Source organism: Brachyhypopomus gauderio, chromosome 16 (genome assembly GCF_052324685.1).
Source record: "Brachyhypopomus gauderio isolate BG-103 chromosome 16, BGAUD_0.2, whole genome shotgun sequence".
NCBI classification, from domain to species: Eukaryota; Metazoa; Chordata; class Actinopteri; order Gymnotiformes; family Hypopomidae; genus Brachyhypopomus; species Brachyhypopomus gauderio.
The window spans coordinates 245,919-264,739 of NC_135226.1; the positions used below are offsets into that span (position 1 = coordinate 245,919).

General features: G+C 41.1%; 3 protein-coding genes across 3 annotated transcripts; 1 reads left to right on the forward strand and 2 right to left on the reverse strand.

The window, feature by feature from the left end:
* Window positions 1–2: 2 nt before the first annotated feature.
* Window positions 3–6,327, reverse strand: yipf1 (Yip1 domain family, member 1). Its single transcript, XM_076975718.1, has 10 exons — window positions 6,032–6,327; window positions 4,325–4,378; window positions 4,085–4,242; window positions 3,926–4,006; window positions 3,527–3,614; window positions 3,324–3,440; window positions 2,946–3,112; window positions 2,407–2,589; window positions 1,580–1,685; window positions 3–739 (listed from the first exon to the last, which is right to left on the reverse strand). Exons 2-9 carry the CDS (start codon window positions 4,356–4,358, stop codon window positions 1,593–1,595), a joined length of 921 nt encoding a protein of 306 aa, XP_076831833.1. The 5' UTR covers window positions 4,359–4,378; window positions 6,032–6,327; the 3' UTR covers window positions 3–739; window positions 1,580–1,592.
* A 248-nt stretch (window positions 6,328–6,575) lies between these two features.
* Window positions 6,576–10,844, forward strand: lrrc42 (leucine rich repeat containing 42). Its single transcript, XM_076975717.1, has 7 exons — window positions 6,576–7,259; window positions 7,360–7,491; window positions 7,639–7,757; window positions 7,952–8,037; window positions 8,143–8,256; window positions 9,991–10,069; window positions 10,230–10,844. The coding sequence occupies exons 1-7, from the start codon at window positions 6,799–6,801 to the stop codon at window positions 10,487–10,489; spliced, it is 1,251 nt and encodes a 416-aa protein (XP_076831832.1). The 5' UTR covers window positions 6,576–6,798; the 3' UTR covers window positions 10,490–10,844.
* A 1,177-nt stretch (window positions 10,845–12,021) lies between these two features.
* Window positions 12,022–17,303, reverse strand: tmem59 (transmembrane protein 59). The gene is made up of 8 exons (XM_076975720.1): window positions 17,086–17,303; window positions 14,831–14,936; window positions 14,588–14,682; window positions 14,276–14,428; window positions 14,076–14,151; window positions 13,616–13,736; window positions 13,232–13,349; window positions 12,022–12,726 (listed from the first exon to the last, which is right to left on the reverse strand). Exons 1-8 carry the CDS (start codon window positions 17,230–17,232, stop codon window positions 12,574–12,576), a joined length of 969 nt encoding a protein of 322 aa, XP_076831835.1. The 5' UTR covers window positions 17,233–17,303; the 3' UTR covers window positions 12,022–12,573.
* Between the last annotated feature and the right edge of the window lie 1,518 nt (window positions 17,304–18,821).

The following is an 18,821-nucleotide window of genomic DNA, read 5'->3' on the forward strand; positions in this document are numbered from 1 at the left end:
AAAGCAAGGTGTTTGCTTCAGTTTCAAAGTTTTGAGACTACTTATGGCCAAGACCAAACGTTTGTCATGAAATTTGCATGACGGCACTTACAAATACATTATGCTGCTTATATGTTTATACATAAACATTATAAAATCCAAGTACAAAAAGTAAACACAATTAAACATTTCTTATACATTTATTATACACAATCATTTGTCCAAGAATATTTTCAGCATTTATATAATCATTTAGGGAAGGTACATACTGTTAACACCACCATTTCTAAACTATACAAAAATGCAAACTGAAAGCAAGTTAAAAGTTGATATTCTGTAATTGCACTTTGGCATACAGAGAAAGATAAAACAATTAGCCTCATAGTATCCAAGTGGCACGTACTGTAAGTTGGCTTTCAAGCTATAAAATATGTCCTTAGTGTATGTTGTTATAAAATGTCTGAAACACAAAATATCCTTTTAGGAGACAAGTTCAATAATAATTTAAATATTAAAACCCCTGTATATATTGTAATGGTATATCACTTGGCAAAGTCCACTGGGTAACAGTATACAAAAGTCAGATCAGAGTCATATCCAACATTCAGAGGTCCATAAAAATGTCCCAAACTAACCATATCTGCACCCAGAGCAGAACCTTCAGAGCAGGATACATGGACCACTGGTTTGGTGAAATCCAGACGACCCATGACCTCATGAGAGAGAAACCTGATTCTTACTAATAAGGCAACAAGAGGACCTGCAGCGGAAGAAGAATAACACATGCTTTAGGAAGGAGAAATCATGTCGAGCACGTCTGGTCTCAAGTGTTGACATGACTGTACCCCAGGTGGCAGCTCTAACAAAAGGGTTGACTGGCCCTATTTTGAGATGCCAGGTCCAGTCTTTCACACATACTGCATGTAAACTACTGGGGCTGTGAGTTCTTACACATCTGATCACATTCTTATTCAGTAGGTCAGATAGCCGCGTGTCTCTCCATCAGTGCCAAAGCCGAGGTTATCTTATAGGGAGAGATGATTGCTTCCATGCCCTTGAAGGACCAGGATGAAGTAGGTGGTTTTTTCCATTTTCAACATGCCATGCTGTATGACGAGCTTACTAGAAAATCCAGTTTGAAACTGTGTGTATTTCAGACAGGTTCTCATATTTGGTATCCAGAGAACAACTTCAGGCTAGTGCAATGTCATAATGAACTAATCTATCTTTGCATTTTCAGCACTGTAAATTGTTTCAAGGCCCTGTATTTTTTCTTAGTGTATCAAATACTTCTTCTACATGATAAAAAATTGTAGCAAGCAGGAAAAATGTCCATGGCATGCAAATGAAGTGATGTACACAAAGTCAACTGTTAGGCATTTGTGGGGGTGCATAACGCATATTTCATTTAAAAGGCGCACATCTCAGAAAGGACTCCATCTTCTATTGCGAAGCACTTAATCATATTGTGAAAACAAAACCTAAAAGGATACAATTGGAATATTTTGTCATATGCTGTATTGTGATATTCAGATATGGCCTTTTCATAATTCCCAGTGCAATCCCTGTATGTTCCTATACGCCTCTTGCATCTGTTTACCTGAAGCTGAAGCTTATTGTGCCGTTGTGACTGAGAGAGTCTTGTTCACTGCAGCATGTATAACCACCTTTCTCAAATCTTTTTCATAGGTGCTGAAAAAGAACGCCTGAAGGAAAGAAAGAGTAGATTTGTTATTCCTTAACAGCTCTTCTGATACTGTGTAGACTAAATAAAAGAAACTGATGATATTTGAGATCAATGACATGGCAGTGTGCACACTTGATGATGTTTGAGATCAATGATATGGCAGTGTGCACAATTGTAGTGAATAAACTGGCTCATTTCCAAGTCAGTGCACAACTATTGTGAGTGTTTCCAGGAACAGCACGCATCCCCTAGGAAACTAAACTAACACCAGTCAGTATAATCTTCACACTGTGACACAGCCCCCAGAATGCTTAATGATTTGTAACAGTAATGTATGAATCTTTCAAGTAATGTATGTATGTTTGTGTGTGTGTCTGTGTGGAGTGGGTATGGGACAGAGGTGTGTGTGTGTGTGTGTGTGTGGTGAGTATGGGAGAGAAAGGTCTCGAGTCCCTTCAGGAAAGAGCAGCCTCTGCCTTTAGATTACTCTGTCCAACTGAGATGACTAAAGCTTTCAAGCATTATGCAGGAGCATATGGACTTATATGGTGTCAGATTTTTTAAACTTTATTTTAACTTTAACTTTATTTTACCAGGAAATATCCCATTGAGATTGAAAATCTCTTTTTCAAGATACCACGTACAACACCGTTTCAGAACAAATACATGGAGTAATAGTTCAAAATGTTTGAATGATTTTGAGGAGCATGAAGGTTTGATGGTCACATGTTAATGCATACCTTACAACCAACCGCAAGCAAAACATGGAGGGCCACTATAGTGGAGGTTATCGCCATGACAACGCGGGGGCGGTCATCCCGGAGCGCTGGCAAAAACGTGAAGACCAGCACGGAGCCAGAGAGACAAAGAGCAACCACGATGGAGCACCATCTCAGACCTTCGTTTGGTATGATCCACAGAACCTGGCAAATACACAGAGAAATCAAGTCAACATGCATTCAATTTAAACTAATTGATAAATATTAGAATTTTTTCCATGCACTCTCACAGTGAGATGTACAGAATCACAATGTGGTGCAATATAGCCTATATATATATATATATATATATATATATATATATATATATATATATATATATATATATATATATATATATAGACTAAGTAATGCAAAATGATTAACAGATGTTCTTGATTATTTCAATTGTAAATAAATCTTCTATAAGCTTCTAAACAAAATAGTTAATTGGACTGTTCGTTTTCTGAAGAATTCAATTAATACAAAGTACATATATCCTTAGGGCCTCTCTGACTTACCACAGCTGGTATGTAGATGGAGAGGGAGTAACCATAGACACAGACGATCTCCAGGAAGGAGTAGGTCACCATGTTTGTGACTCTACTGTTCCGCCATGCCAGAACACCCCACAGGATCAAAGGAACTAGCCATGCATAGCTATAGATCGCTGTGGCTGCCATGGTTACTGAAGCAGAAAAAAAAAGGTGTAATACTTTTTTCCCCTTTTTATCTCTTTACTTTTTATCGCTTCTCTGATCTCCCACATTTACAATTAAAGCAAAATACAGCACAAAACTGAAATAAACATGCATTACACATTAAGACAAAAAAAATAAATCAATAAAGTCGGTCATGTAATCAGTATGCAGTGTGTACTATTTACAGCCATAACTCACCTTTCCTAAAATCAGGCACATATTTATACTGCGGCTGACCATGGTGGACAAAGAAGCTGGACATGTTTCCACTTATTCCAATGGCAAAGACAAGTGTGGCACAGATCCAGAAGGGTCCTTTAGGAGAAGAGTCACTGGTCATCACCAAGTATCCAGTTTACCTCACTGCACAGTAGCTTCTCACCATAAAGGAAACAACTCACCATAGAGGTCGGGGTTGTTTCGGATGTAAAGGCGAACAAAGTTTTTACCGGGCCATGGCAGAATTGATCCAATGATTCTGTCCTTTACCTGGACATCAAGGCAATTTCATATAGTACATTGTCACTGAGAGGAAATATCTGCATCTTCATTACATAAAGAAAATCCATAAACACTGTAGTATTCAAACTGCAAAAATGTAGCTGTAGACAAATGTAGCACTTTACAACCAGATTACTGCTGTGAACCTAAAGGAGTTCTCTGTTTTAGCGATGCTTCCACCACCTGATATTCTGAGCACTATAAACCCCTATTTTTTCTATCTTTGTTTAATTTAGATATCAAATGTATGTATTTCCCAAAGGAAATGGATAAACCAGTTTTAACTGAATAAAACCTACCTGACGAGTATCCACATCAAAAAATGCTTGATAGTACTCAAAGGTCCAGAAGGGAGATCTTTCTCTTTGACCAGAGAGAAGCTGTTGGAAAATCCATGAATGAGAAGCTCGAAGAAAAATGAACAAAAATGCTTCATGTCATACGTGACTTGCCCCTACCTTAGTTTTGTCATCAGATTCGAGTGGATCATTCTCCTCCTCCAGTGAGGTACCACCTGCTGTCCTTCTTGGCTTCTGGGGTTTGGTGATGGGTCTATCAATGTTTATTGCAGTTTCTTGAGGACTTTTGTCCATTATTTCTGACTCGTCTTCAAATTCTATTAACAGCAACAGACAAAATGTCAATTTTGTTTACTCACAGTCAAATGAAAACAGTATTAATTTCTGAAGGAAACTGACCTTGAAACTGCAGGTGGAAATCTGTATTGTCCATCACTGGCGTCTGTCACAGCACTATAGATAGAGCCAAAAAGTGAGGACCAAAACATGAAGAAATTGATCAAATAACTGACACCGAATTGTAAAGGGAGTAAAGGGGAGTAGAGGGAGTAAAGGGAGTAAAGGGAGTAAAGGGGAGTAAAGGGAGTAAATGAAGTAAAGGGAGTAAAGGGAGTAGAGGAAGTAAAGGGAGTAGAGGAAGTAAAGGGAGTAGAGGGAGTAAATGAAGTAGAGGGGAGTAGAGGAAGTAAAGGGAGTAGAGGGAGTAAAGGGAGTAAAGGGGAGTAGAGGGAGTAAAGGAAGTAAAGGGGAGTAGAGGGAGTAAAGGAAGTAGAGGGAGTAAAGGGAGTAGAGGGAGTAAAGGGAGTAAAGGGAGTAGAGGAAGTAAAGGGGAGTAGAGGGAGTAAAGGAAGTAAAGGGAGTAAAGGAAGTAAAGGGAGTAGAGGAAGTAGAGGAAGTAAAGGGAGTAAAGGGAGTAGAGGAAGTAAAGGGGAGTAGAGGGAGTAAAGGAAGTAAAGGGAGTAAAGGAAGTAAAGGGAGTAAAGGAAGTAAAGGAAGTAAAGGGAGTAGAGGGAGTAAATGAAGTAGAGGGAGTAAAGGGGAGTAGAGGGGAGTAGAGGGAGTAAATGAAGTAGAGGGAGTAAAGGGAGTAAAGGGGAGTAGAGGGAGTAAATGAAGTAGAGGGAGTAAAGGGAGTAGAGGGAGTAAAGGAAGTAAAGGGAGTAAAGGGAGTAAAGGGAGTAGAGGGAGTAGAGGGAGTAAAGGGAGTAGAGGGAGTAAAGGGAGTAGAGGAAGTAAAGGAAGTAAAGGAAGTAAAGGGAGTAAAGGGAGTAGAGGGAGTAAAGGGAGTAAAGGGAGTAGAGGGAGTAAATGAAGTAGAGGGAGTAAAGGGAGTAAAGGGAGTAAAGGGGAGTAGAGGGAGTAAAGGGGAGTAGAGGAAGTAAAGGGAGTAGAGGAAGTAAAGGGAGTAGAGGGAGTAAAGGGAGTAGAGGGAGTAAAGGGAGTAGAGGGAGTAAAGGGAGTAAAGGGAGTAAAGGGGAGTAGAGGGAGTAAAGGGGAGTAGAGGGAGTAAAGGGAGTAAAGGAAGTAAATGAAGTAGAGGGAGTAAAGGGAGTAAATGAAGTAGAGGGAGTAAAGGGAGTAAAGGGAGTAGAGGGAGTAAATGAAGTAGAGGGAGTAAAGGGAGTAGAGGGAGTAAAGGGAGTAAAGGGAGTAAAGGGGAGTAGAGGGAGTAAAGGAAGTAGAGGGAGTAAAGGGAGTAACGGGAGTAAAGGGGAGTAGAGGGAGTAAAGGGGAGTAGAGGGAGTAAAGGGGAGTAGAGGAAGTAAAGGGAGTAGAGGGAGTAAAGGGAGTAGAGGGAGTAAAGGGAGTAAAGGGAGTAGAGGGAGTAAAGGGGAGTAGAGGGAGTAAATGAAGTAGAGGGAGTAAAGGGAGTAAAGGGAGTAAAGGAAGTAAATGAAGTAGAGGGAGTAAAGGGAGTAAATGAAGTAGAGGGAGTAAAGGGAGTAGAGGGAGTAAAGGGAGTAAAGGGGAGTAGAGGGAGTAAAGGAAGTAAAGGGAGTAGAGGGAGTAAAGGAAGTAAAGGGAGTAAAGGGGAGTAAAGGAAGTAAAGGGAGTAAAGGGAGTAAATTGAGTAAAGGGAGTGATATATATTGGAGTATCATGTACCTGTGCAGGTAAGACGTGTTGTGACTCCAGCTGTAGAAAGTTGACAAACTATCACCTGCTACGTTTACGGATGTGCGCTTCCGTCAGTCACCTAGCCAGCTAGCTAGACCGGCGGCTAACTAACTAACCAACGACGCTCTTCAAGAAAAGCCGTAGAATATTCAACAATCTGCATCGTTGTGCAGTTTGAGTCGCGCTAAGATAGAACGACAAGCGCGCGTGCCTGACTAGCCTAGCGCGCGCTAGCTAATACGACTCCAGCATTGTTGTATCCCGGTTTGTTGTGGTGACGTCGTCAGATAGCGCGTGACGGTCCGCGCAACATCCGGTTTGTTTGGCGGAATGTATCAAATTAAAGGTTATTTATGTACGTACTCTCTTTACGGTTGAACTATAAATATCACAAAAGAGGATTATTCAAATTGCTACTTCACTTCATCTGTATAACACTATATATTTAAATGATTATTTTTGCTATTTGATTCGTGAATAAGCGATGGTTTACACGGGCTTTTATTTTGATAGGTGGACTAAAACAGCAGTGGCGAGGTCAAAACTACAGAAACTACAGAAAGTTTGACGTCCATGTTCGGCTCCTACAGATGAGTGAAGTGTGGAGGTGGTGACTGCCGCCGTACTCGGGGAGGCTCGGATATGTCCAGCGGGATCATGGGGTTCGGTACTGTACATGTTTGGGTTGTTGAGCTGGTAACAAGTGTGAGTGTGTGAGTGAACGCAGCTCTCCCTGTGTGAGGTTCAACTCCACCATGACGTCAAACATCTCCCACGACCACGGACCCGTGTACGTCCGCGAACAAGGACAGCTGCGCTGCGTCGACGCTCAAGGGGGTTTACTGGTACACGGGCAACATCCTAGATATAAATCACATCGATTATTCGGGAAGGATTTTTCGGTGAAACTGTGCATGGACAGTTTCCCAGCAGCGGTCAGACAGAGGAGCGACCACTTCATGTTCACCTACAACACCGAGGGTAGTCTGCGCTACTCCGTCAAATCCCTCTTCCACATATCGCTCTTGTTCATTGCCGATAATGTTGAATATATCGATTCTCTCGTCGGCTTTCCTGAACAAATGGCCGACAAGTTGTTTGCAGCCGCTGAAGAGAAGCAAAAGTTCACAGACCCTCTAACTTCAACAAGGGCATTACAAGTTTTCAGCGAGGCTTATGGTGAACTGGTATTAAAGTCCCTGTGTTTGAGAGACAGGTGAGTCCAGCCAACACTGCAGCACCTCTTAAAACACTGAAGCAACAGTTCCCTCACAGGAATCCTCAGATATAATGACATACCTCTGATTTTCCTTTAGGTGTCTTTTGCTCTCCGAAAGGATAAATGAGATTCGAGTCTTTCATCGACTGGAAGGCCTGGATCTCAATGGTTGCAGATTAGGTGACAATCATGACATTTTCAGACACCTAACCTCGGAGGCATGTGCCAGGTGTGATGAATGGTCCAATCTAAACATTCCTGACAACCAAAATTAAACAGTGAGAATGCATATAGAAGAGATTACTGTATAATAGAATTACTGTGTAATTGCCTCCAACTTCATTTACCTGTATTCACTGTGGTTTTCTGCTTCAAGGCTTGTGCGCCTGTTCATTGGGGATAACTGCCTCTCAGACGAAGGCCTCCAGAGGCTGACGGCACCAGTAAGAGTGATGAAGAAAGGCCTGGGGAACCTCCAGCAGCTGGACCTCTCCAGTAGGTGGAGAAGTGAATATTTTAGTACTCTCACCCATCACCCAAAATAAGAACAGTGCTAAAATAATTATGATACCTTTATATTTATGACCTGATCAAAACACTTGCAAGAATAACAGACTTCACCATCAAATAATTTTTTAATAATATTTAACACCATTCAACTAATTGTGTGTTTTCTATATTCACAATAGGTAATCCATTCACAGAGAAAGGACTTGGATATTTGACATGTTTTCGAAAACTACAGCAGCTGAATATCTCTGAGTCTAATGTGAAGGTGAGTATGTTTAAACTCTGCACTTTGCTGAAATGTTTTATCTCCTCCTCAGACTGTAAATGCTGCTTAATGTTTTGTTGAATATTTGTGAATTGTTTTTTGTAGATAAGTGTTTCACTGAAGGAGTTCTTGCGGATTAAGATGGGAATGGTGTTGTCGTTGACCCCACTGAAGGTGTTCCTGCACTCTGAGTGTAAAACCGTGGGCTGGGCAGAAGAGGTAACGTTCACAAAAATATTCTTGTGTATATTTGGAATATTTCCATACAACATTGATGAACTGGTCTAGGAAAAAGGGGTTTATGTTGTTTCCTGTTACATGTTTATTTAGAGTGCCTTCTAGAGTTATTGGCACCCTCAGGTTGAGTAGAACATGAATATTTCTATGTTCAGCAGTATGAGGAAATTACGCATTGTGAATGTCATATTTATTTTCGCTGCTGCATTTATTATTATAAAATAGGGACACTGGAGACAGAGCTAGCATGGTAGACTTTAGTCCTAGACAGGAACTATTACAACCCTATTACATCACTACCACCAGTCTGAAGTGACACAAGGCACATGGTTCAGTTGGGAATTTATGCCCAATACCATCTGCGTGTCATTTTTACGATTTTCAACTTTCCAGTATCTGCTATCCTGTGTACACTGGAGCACCGCTCTCTCCTGTAACATTATTATTCCTGTCAGATTCAACTGGTTTGGCCATTTCTCTTATGACCAAGGTATTTCCACCTGCAAATCTGTTACCCACAGGATGTTCTGAAACTGGACTGTTGTGGGTGAATCACAGGACCTGTTCAAACTAGCTGGTCTGATACCAAAATCATGCCACCATCATCGAGATCACATCCTCCACATTCTGAAGTTTGGTGTGATCATTACCTGACATTTATGGCCTTTGTCTGTGTGATTTTCCTATAAATCATTATAGATTGTAGATTATATATTATAATTATAGATTTGTTATAGCCCTGTCTCATCATTATGGGTATTGTTCCTCACACAGAGGGTAGGTGTGGTGCAGTATTTTGCCGTCAGTGTTTTTGGAGCTCTTCCACTAAGTTAGGGCTCACTGTTATTTCTTTTACTTCCCTCATTCTTTTCTTTGGTCATTTCCAGGGCAGTCATGGCCTGGTGGTAGGGAACTGGTCTTGTGACCGGAGGGTCGTGGGTTCGATTCCCAGACCTGAGGCTATGACTGAGGTGCCCTTGAGCAAGGCACCTAACCCCAAATACTTCCCGGGCACTGGGCTAGGGCTGCCCACCGCTCTGGGCACGTGTGATCCACAGCCCCCTAGTAATCACTAGTGTGTGTGTGTGTGTGTGTGTGTGTGATCCACAGCCCCCTAGTAATCACTAATGTGTGTGTTCTAACTGCACAGATGGGTAAATGCGGAGGACAAATTTCGATTGCGGTGAAAAATCACAATTGACAAAATATGGCGCATTTAAATTTTTTTACATAACTATGTCCACCGCTATTTATCTGTCATCACTGTGTCTGGTTGGTTCCCCATTACGTTCTTGTCTGTCTGGATCCTGAGGTCCCACAGAAACTGGGCTTTGTTGTTTTCTACCACAATTTTTGGCGTTTTTATTTGGGGATCCAGTTTATATGTTGAACAATGTTGATGTTTTATAATGTTGTATGTTTGTGTGTTTGACCTTCATGCCTTGCTCGTGTCACTGTGTGCTCTTCTCCCCCCAGCATCTTTAGTTTCTGCTAGTAGGTGTTCGATTGTTTCACATGCTCCTTTTTACAGTCTGCCCCTTGGCTGTTATCTTGGGTGATACACCCTGATTGACCTAGTGTTCTTGTGCTGCCATGATTAGTGCCTCCTGTGTGTGTGTGTGTGTGTGTGTGTGTGTGTGTGTGTGTGTGTGTGTGTGTGTGTGTGTGTGTGTGTGTGTGTGTGTGTGTGTTATGCCATGCCTATGTGTTTGTCAGATAATAAACCAATGGGAAAATAAAGCTTCAGAATTACCCAAGAAGGATTCAAAACCCAGAACAAATGCACTGCAGTTCTGTGAGTTGAATTTGTTTCATGTTTTTTTATCTTTTCATAAATGTAAAAGTACGTCTTCCAGCTACATATCCGTATGATCAGTGAACCCATTTAATTGAGATTACCTTCCATAATGTGTACTGGGATGTAAATATTGACATGACAGTGTTTCTCTTCCTAGATGGAAGGAAGAAGATTGTGAGAGAGAGAATGCGCTCTGCGTGTGATGATGCCAAATGCGATGAGAAGATCATCATTCATTGTCATAAGCCTGATCCTCACAGCATCTCCCAGCAAGTGGGACTCAACATGGACACACACACCAGGAAGAGGAAGTTGTCCACACAGCACAAGGAGAACGCTCAGAGAAGCCCAACGCCCAAGCGCCAAGCTCCCTGTTGCTTTACACCTGAGGACCTAAACCTTCTGAATAGTTACTGAAACAGCAGACAAACTGTTACTGTTTGTTTTTTTTTTTACTTTTCACAAAAAGGGACTCTTAGTGTTTATGGTATTCACTAACCTGTAAAATAAACCATCAGTCTTATTTTAAAAGGGGTTGTACAACTAATCTTACAGAATAGGCTGTTTGAATATAGAATGGATTTTAGGAAAAAGGTATTTGGTTTGTTAACAAATTTACATTAAATTGAAATGGTATCCTAAAATGCAAGTTCAACATGCATGTTTCTGTGCATTTGTAAGTTCAATAATTTAAACCTGCAAGCACCAATTTCATCAATAGTCTACTCATTTATTATATTGCACATGGGTTCCTTTCATCAGCTCCACCCATGTAGCTTCCTCGGGCTGATACCGGCCAGGCCCCAGGGGTAAAGACAGGCCACCTAGGCTGAGGTCCCAGTAACCCTAATCCAGGCATGGGTAACTGGGCCCTAGTATTTGTGACTTCCATGGGGGTTTTAATGGACCACTCTTTGTCTGGCCAATCACCTAGGACCAATTTAGCTTGGGAGACCCTACCAGGGGCATTGCCCCTGACAACCTAGCTAGGATCATACACAAACCCCTCCACCATAAAGTGTTGGTCCGTGGAGAAGTTTCATAAAAATGTAAGGCCAAATACCATCAGCATGAAAAGTAGCCATTTTGAACACACTATCCATAATTTAATATTACACAAATGGGGTTGGAGCTGTAAAGGACAACCAACACACAAGATTGAAATGAACTCACCTGTGGATACATCACGCTAGGTTTAATTCTCCATAACCTGCTGTGGTTAGTGCCTTGTTCTCCGACTTGCTACCTTTAATGTGTGGGGTGAATGGACATTCTTGGGTAGTCAACCCACTTGTGGTGCAAAGAGTGGACCTTAGTAACTGCTTTAGTACTTTGACATGTGAGTTTCTCCGAGGCCAGTTTTATTGTGCCTTTTAAAATATCAAGCTTCTTTCTGCTTTTCCAGATAACACCACTGAAACTGCATTAGCACAGCATCATTCTAAACAGAAAGAACAGATGAACAGACGGGTGGCTTGGTGGTTAGCACATTTGCCTCTCAGCACTGGGGTCTTGGGTTCAAGTCCCTATCTGAGTGGAGTTTCCATGTTCTCCCCGTGTCTGCGTGGGTTTCCTCCCACAGTCCAAAAACATGGAGGTTAGGTAAAATTGGCAGTCCCTGACAAATTCTCCCTGAGTGTGTCTGTGTCTCTTCATGTTCAGTAAAAGCAGTTGTCTGAGTGTGTGTGCATGAATGTATGTGTGCTTGTATGCCCAGTGGTGGATGGTGCTCTGTCACTAGGGTCTGTCCTCTCTCCCCTTCCTGCACCCCATTCAGTCCCCCAGGGAGTGTGGATCCCGGTAGAGAGTACGCTGTGTGTGATTGGCTGCCACTTCTCACCGGAGTGTGATTGGTTGTACCTGTGTTAAAATTGTAAAGCGCCCTTGGGTATATAGAAAGGTGCTATATAAGTTGAACATTCATTCATGAAGGAAAAAAGACAAGCAAACAACTTTGTGAGTTTATTCATGAACCATTCCAATAGAGCAAAAGACAAACATAACCTTACAAAAGGTTTACAGTACATAAAATTGTACTTAAATTGCTTTCCTGCAATTTTGACTATATGAGGGTCCAAAATAGCATAACTACCCATCATCCACTATGCATTTTCAAGGTGACCACAGCATACATAACATTAGGAGTTCAGTTTCACTCTGTTACACAAGCTTTTAACTGCATCCCACAACGTATTAGTGACCACTAAAATTCTCAATAAAATAATCACTTTAATGCCCCAAAATGAACCTGAAACATCATGAACACACAACTGCAAATGCTAAACAGATGATCACACTGCTGTCATTTTAATTTTCTCCAAAATCCCCAATATACACACAAAATGTATCTGCAACCTAATAAAAACACACACACACAGAACAACAGAAAATAATATTGAAGAAATAATAACAGACTGCAAAGACAGAACAATTAGGAGTAAGACCGATTAATGAAGCGACCCATTAGGTTGTTTTATGAATTCTCTTCCTTTGTGGAACCCTCAAATATCAGACTGGAGAAGCGTGACCTTCGATGGAAGTGGTCCAGCCTCACCCTCCTTCTCCCCTGAGCTGATGATCACCAGGGAGGACTCTGGGTAAGGGCTCAACTTCTGATCCTTCATGTATTCCAAGTCCCCATATATGCTCAGTTTCTGTATGGATAATACATCATTAAACACATTTTTGTTCATACTGACAATTTGTTTCTACCTACAATTCAAATGTGTGTTGTCCATTTTGAAGTGATACAGATATTTTGCAATACTCGTTAGATTTGATTCGATTTACATTTGCCATCTCTATAGTGACTAGCTACATGCAGATGGTGCGTGTCTGGCATAAGAATAGTCATCTCTCTTTAAAATAGCTAGTTAAAAAATTTACTTAAAACATAAATTGTTTATAGCTGTCTGGGGTCTGATGCCTGCATTTCTGCAGCTAGCCCAGCTGTTTAACTGCTGAATCTGCATTAGCCCATGCAGTCCTGATGTGAGTTCGGGTACGTTCAAATGTCTGGTGGACTCATTTAAATGTTTCAAAATGAAACGATACTACAAGAGCTCGCATGACTATTGTCTTCTGCCAGCTCGACAAAAAAATCCCCCTGTAAAGCTGCAGGATGAAGGGGGCGAACACCATGGAGGAGAGATCGTTTACCTCAGCAGGGACATACTGATCCACAGCCGTGGCTACTGTAGCACAGCAGATCCATATTAGCACCAGGACCGACAGCACCAGAGTGGTGGTGAGGATCCAGCCAGGCAGCCAAGGGTTTCTGAAAGTTCCCCAGAGCATTAAAACACGCAGAAGAGCAGCATTACTACACACAGAAGAGCTGCACAGGACATACACCAGCAACATGGGACTGTAACCGCTGCTTTGACGTCAGTTAAAAGTCAAGCCATCATAAAAAGTCTCCCTCATACAAATAAATGTGCAGTTTTGAAGAAGTTGCAAATGCACATTTGATTATGCAAAATTCTTCATGCACATCTGATCAAGCTTGATAACAACTGAACTGAAAGTTTGATTGTAACCAACCTTGAGAGACAGTTAAAAAAGTTGTAGTCATCTTCAGCGCTGCCCTGATCCATAGACACCACTCTCTCTTGGATGTAGCTCCTGTCATAGTCTTTATAAACTGGGTCACTTATCTCAGGATCTGTAATAGTAAAAATGATCAAATATGCCATGTGAGCATGGCTAAATGAAAAGAAATTATTGCTATACATTATCTGCAGTGTATCCATAACAACATAATGGCAAAAGAGGACATTTAGAAATCTTGGCTTCTGCCAGTTATACAGATAAACTGTTTACCTTCACACCTAAGGCATTCAGTTTCAGAGTGAATATCTGAGACACTGACATTTTTATTTCTCTCAAATTACTTTTAATGGTTGCTCAAGTAAATAGTCTACATTAAAGGAGACACTAATGAATAAATGTTTTGTTAAAACTGTAAGGATCCAAGGACATGTAGGCAGACGGCTGTGCTTACATGATCTCTGTGGCACCTCCTTGAGCTCGTCTCTCTGAAGTTCATACTCAGGGACAAACTGGACTTGTGGAGCTGTCTGCATGACCAAGACAAGACAACACTACTGGCAAGCATAATATTGTTTTACTAATAGTTTATTTTGGTACTTGTTGCTGTCCAAGTGTAAACTGAAATAGGGTTGATGTAATGTTATATTTTACCTGGAAAACTACAACTTTGCCATCATCTGCTTGAAGATAAAATGTCCATGAGGAGGTGATAAAGCTGTGGGCCTGGCTCATAACATCATCCCAAAATCCTCTCACCAAGGTAAGTGGGTAGAGCAGATGAATTCTTGGCATCATGGCCAACAACTTAGATAATCAAAGTAAATAACACAAGTAAACACTTTATATATTAAAATAAAAGCAGAACTATTTGCAAGAAGAGAGACAAAGTATTAGTGAGTATTAGTGAGTACATCAAAGTATTAGTGAGTATTAGTGAGTACATCAAGCCTCCTCTTCCATTACCTGCTCCTGTCTTTGCTCTGCGAGTGGGAGTTGGCTCTGACAGCCCAGGCTGCAGGCGTGCTGCTCGGCTGCTGCACTGTAGGCCTCACGGCAGGCTGCGGTCACACAACACATCAGCACCACTCACTGAAGTTACAGCAACATCCTTTATAGTAAATTTACTTGAAATAGAATGAACATAACTGTATCTGTGATTGTAATGATACTGTAACTGTATCTGTGATTGTAATGTTTTCAACGTACCAGAGTCACATTCAGATTTTGTTTGATTTAGATTTTCACTGTCGCCAACAAACTGACAAATGGAGAAAAGTCTGCAGCCCCTGCGACACGCGCTCAGCTCTTCATCCTACAAACAAACACCGGCAGCGAGTCAACATGGATAACAACATAACTAAGATAACGGCATAACCAACCAACATTAGATAACGACATAACCAACCACCATTAGATAACGGCATAACCAACCAACATTAGATAACGACATAACCAACCACCATTAGATAACGGCATAACCAACCACCATTAGATAACGGCATAACCAACCACCATTAGATAACGGCATAACCAACCACCATTAGATAACGGCATAACCAACCAACATTAGATAACGGCATAACCAACCAACATTAGATAACGGCATAACCACCATTAGATAACGACATAACCAACTAACATTAGATAATGAAATAACCAACATTAGATAATGACATAACTAACTAGTTTATCCACACAAGTTGTCATGTCTCTAGCTGCTCTACTGGTGTTGGTGGCAAACTAAAACCTGTTAGAAGTCACATCATTTATTCTGGCTACACAACTACAGGGACGCTACAACGAGCCTGTGGCGTTTCATTGCTTTAAGTTTAAGTACTTCACCTCCTGCTAGTGTCAGTGTTAAGTTTAAATACTTCACCTCCTGCTAGGTTCAGTGTTAAGTTTAAATACTTCACCTCCTGCTAGTGTCAGTGTTAAGTTTAAATACGTCACCTCCTGCTAGTGTCAGTGTTAAGTTTAAGTACTTCACCTCCTGCTAGTGTCAGTGTTAAGTTTAAATACTTCACCTCCTGCTAGTGTCAGTGTTAAGTTTAAATACTTCACCTCCTGCTAGGTTCAGTGTTAAGTTTAAATACTTCACCTCCTGCTAGTGTCAGTGTTAAGTTTAAATACGTCACCTCCTGCTAGTGTCAGTGTTAAGTTTAAGTACTTCACCTCCTGCTAGTGTCAGTGTTAAGTTTAAATACTTCACCTCCTGCTAGTGTCAGTGTTAAGTTTAAGTACTTCACCTCCTGCTAGTGAATGTTTTATTGCCGAACTGATTTTGTAGTGAATTTGAAATGAAATTAGTTTGCTAGTCGTGTGGACATACATCACTGCATTACATTCCTTTTTGCAGTAACATTTGAAAAACGTTTTGCACCACTTTTGAACACAAAGCTTAATTTCTGAACCTTTCTATAAGTGTACCGATGTGGGCTGTGGCCCTGATATTTGTGCCATGCTCTGATTGGTCAGGAAACGCAGACATAACCAACCAACATTAGATAACGACATAACCAACCAACATTAGATAACGACATAACCAACCAACATTAGATAACGGCATAACCAACCAACATTAGATAACGGCATAACCAACCAACATTAGATAACGGCATAACCAACCAACATTAGATAACGGCATAACCAACCAACATTAGATAACGGCATAACCAACTAACATTAGATAACGACATAACCAACATTAGATAACGACATAACTAACATTAGATAATGAAATAACCAACATTAGATAATGACATAACTAACTAGTTTATTGGTGGAAAACTGAAACCTGTTAGAAGTCACATCATTTATTCTGGCTACACAACTACAGGGAGGCTACAACGAGCCTGTGGCGTTTCATTGCTTTAAGTTTAAGTACTTCACCTCCTGCTAGTGTCAGTGTTAAGTTTAAGTACTTCACCTCCTGCTAGGTTCAGTGTTAAGTTTAAGTACTTCACCTCCTGCTACTGTCAGTGTTAAGTTTAAGTACTTCACCTCCTGCTAGTGTCAGTGTTAAGTTTAAGTAATTCACCTCCTGCTAGGTTCAGTGTTAAGTTTAAGTACTTCACCTCCTGGTAGTGTCAGTGTTAAGTTTAAGTAATTCACCTCCTGCTAGTGTCAGTGTTAAGTTTAAGTAATTCACCTCCTGCTAGGTTCAGTGTTAAGTTTAAGTAATTCACCTCCTGCTAGGTTCAGTGTTAAGTTTAAGTAATTCACCTCCTGCTAGTGTCAGTGTTAAGTTTAAGTAATTCACCTCCTGCTAGGTTCAGTGTTAAGTTTAAGTAATTCACCTCCTGCTAGTGTCAGTGTTAAGTTTAAGTACTTCACCTCCTGCTAGTGTCAGTGTTAAGTTTAAGTAATTCACCTCCTGCTAGGTTCAGCTAATCTCCGTATCTAGTTACACTGGTGAAGACTGCTAGGCTAACACAGCTAGCAGGCTAGCTAACGCTCACCCGCGGCTCGGTGTCCTCACTATATGTCGACCGGCACGTTTTGTGACAAGAAGCTGTGTTGCCCAAAACACCATCGAAAACATCGGCGGACGTGGAGCAGCTAAAGAGCACATAGACACAGCTCAGCAGAAGCGCGTAGGACTTCATCGCACAAATGTCTGTGTTCAAACACCGACGGGAACGTTTTCTTCTTCCTTGTTTATGAAGCGGCTGTGCAGCGAATATCGCGAGAACACGCGCGAGTTCAGTTTAGTCACGTGTCCCGTCCTCCCGCCTTCTGGGTAGTTCAGGTTTAATGTCATCAAAAGGTTTCTAGACGTCTCATGTGTCTGCTTCCCCAGTCTGTGAAGATGTTAGTTTTAACATTTTCAGACATCTACATCAATGATGCATATTGAGCTTACCTACAGCAATCTTTGCTACTTAAAATATTCACGGAAAACATCAGAAATGTTTTAGAAATACTAATGAGAAGGCCCAGCCCATGCGCACTTATTACAGCTGCCGTGTCAAGCCCATGAAAATACATCCACACTACACACACACACATCCACACTACATACATATATCCACACTACACACATATATCCACACTACACACATATATCCACACTACACACATATATCCACACTACACACACACATCCACACTGCACACATACATCCACACTACACACATCCACACTACATACATACATCCACACTACACACATACATCCACACTACACACATCCACACTACACACATACATCCACACTACACACATACATCCACACTACACACATACATCCACTACACACATCCACACTACATACATATATCCACACTACACACATCCACACTACATACATACATCCACACTACACACATCCACACTACATACATACATCCACACTACACACATACATCCACACTACACACATACATCCACACTACACACACACATCCACACTACATACATACATCCACACTACACACACACACATCCACACTACACACACACACATCCACACTACATACACATATCCACACTACACACACACATCCACACTACATACACATATCCACACTACACACATATATCCACACTACACACATACATCCACACTACATACACATATCCACACTACACACACATATCCACACTACACACACATATATCCACACTACACACACATATATCCACACTACACACATATATCCACACTACACACATATATCCACACTACACACATATATCCACACTACACACATATATCCACACTACACACATATATCCACACTACACACATACATCCACACTACACACACACATCCACACTACACACACATACATCCACACTACACACATACATCCACACTACACACATACATCCACACTACACACATACATCCACACTACACACATACATCCACACTACACACACACATCCACACTACACACACACATCCACACTACACACATACATCCACACTACACACATACATCCACACTACACACATACATCCACACTACACACACACATCCACACTACACACACACATCCACACTACACACATACATCCACACTACACACATACATCCACACTACACACATACATCCACACTACACACATACATCCACACTACACACATACATACATATATCCACACTACACACATACATCCACACTACATACATACATCCACACTACATACATACATCCACACTACACACATACATCCACACTACACA

Excerpts from the sequence above, each read along its gene's own strand:
- lrrc42 (XM_076975717.1), top strand. The coding sequence starts at position 6,799 with ATGACGTCAAACATCTCCCACGACCACGGACCCGTGTACGTCCGCGAA. Across the intron at positions 7,260-7,359 it reads TCCCTGTGTTTGAGAGACAG|GTGTCTTTTGCTCTCCGAAA; the intron begins GTGAGTCCAGCC and ends ATTTTCCTTTAG. Across the intron at positions 8,257-9,990 it reads CCGTGGGCTGGGCAGAAGAG|ATAATAAACCAATGGGAAAA; the intron begins GTAACGTTCACA and ends TGTGTTTGTCAG.
- tmem59 (XM_076975720.1), bottom strand. The coding sequence starts at position 17,232 with ATGAAGTCCTACGCGCTTCTGCTGAGCTGTGTCTATGTGCTCTTTAGC. Across the intron at positions 14,683-14,830 it reads AAAATCTGAATGTGACTCTG|CCTGCCGTGAGGCCTACAGT; the intron begins GTACGTTGAAAA and ends GTGTGACCGCAG. Across the intron at positions 12,727-13,231 it reads ATCAGTATGTCCCTGCTGAG|AAACTGAGCATATATGGGGA; the intron begins GTAAACGATCTC and ends TTATCCATACAG.
- yipf1 (XM_076975718.1), bottom strand. The coding sequence starts at position 4,358 with ATGGACAATACAGATTTCCACCTGCAGTTTCAAG. Across the intron at positions 4,243-4,324 it reads TTTCCACCTGCAGTTTCAAG|AATTTGAAGACGAGTCAGAA; the intron begins GTCAGTTTCCTT and ends TGCTGTTAATAG. Across the intron at positions 2,590-2,945 it reads CCATCTACATACCAGCTGTG|GTTCTGTGGATCATACCAAA; the intron begins GTAAGTCAGAGA and ends TGTATTTGCCAG.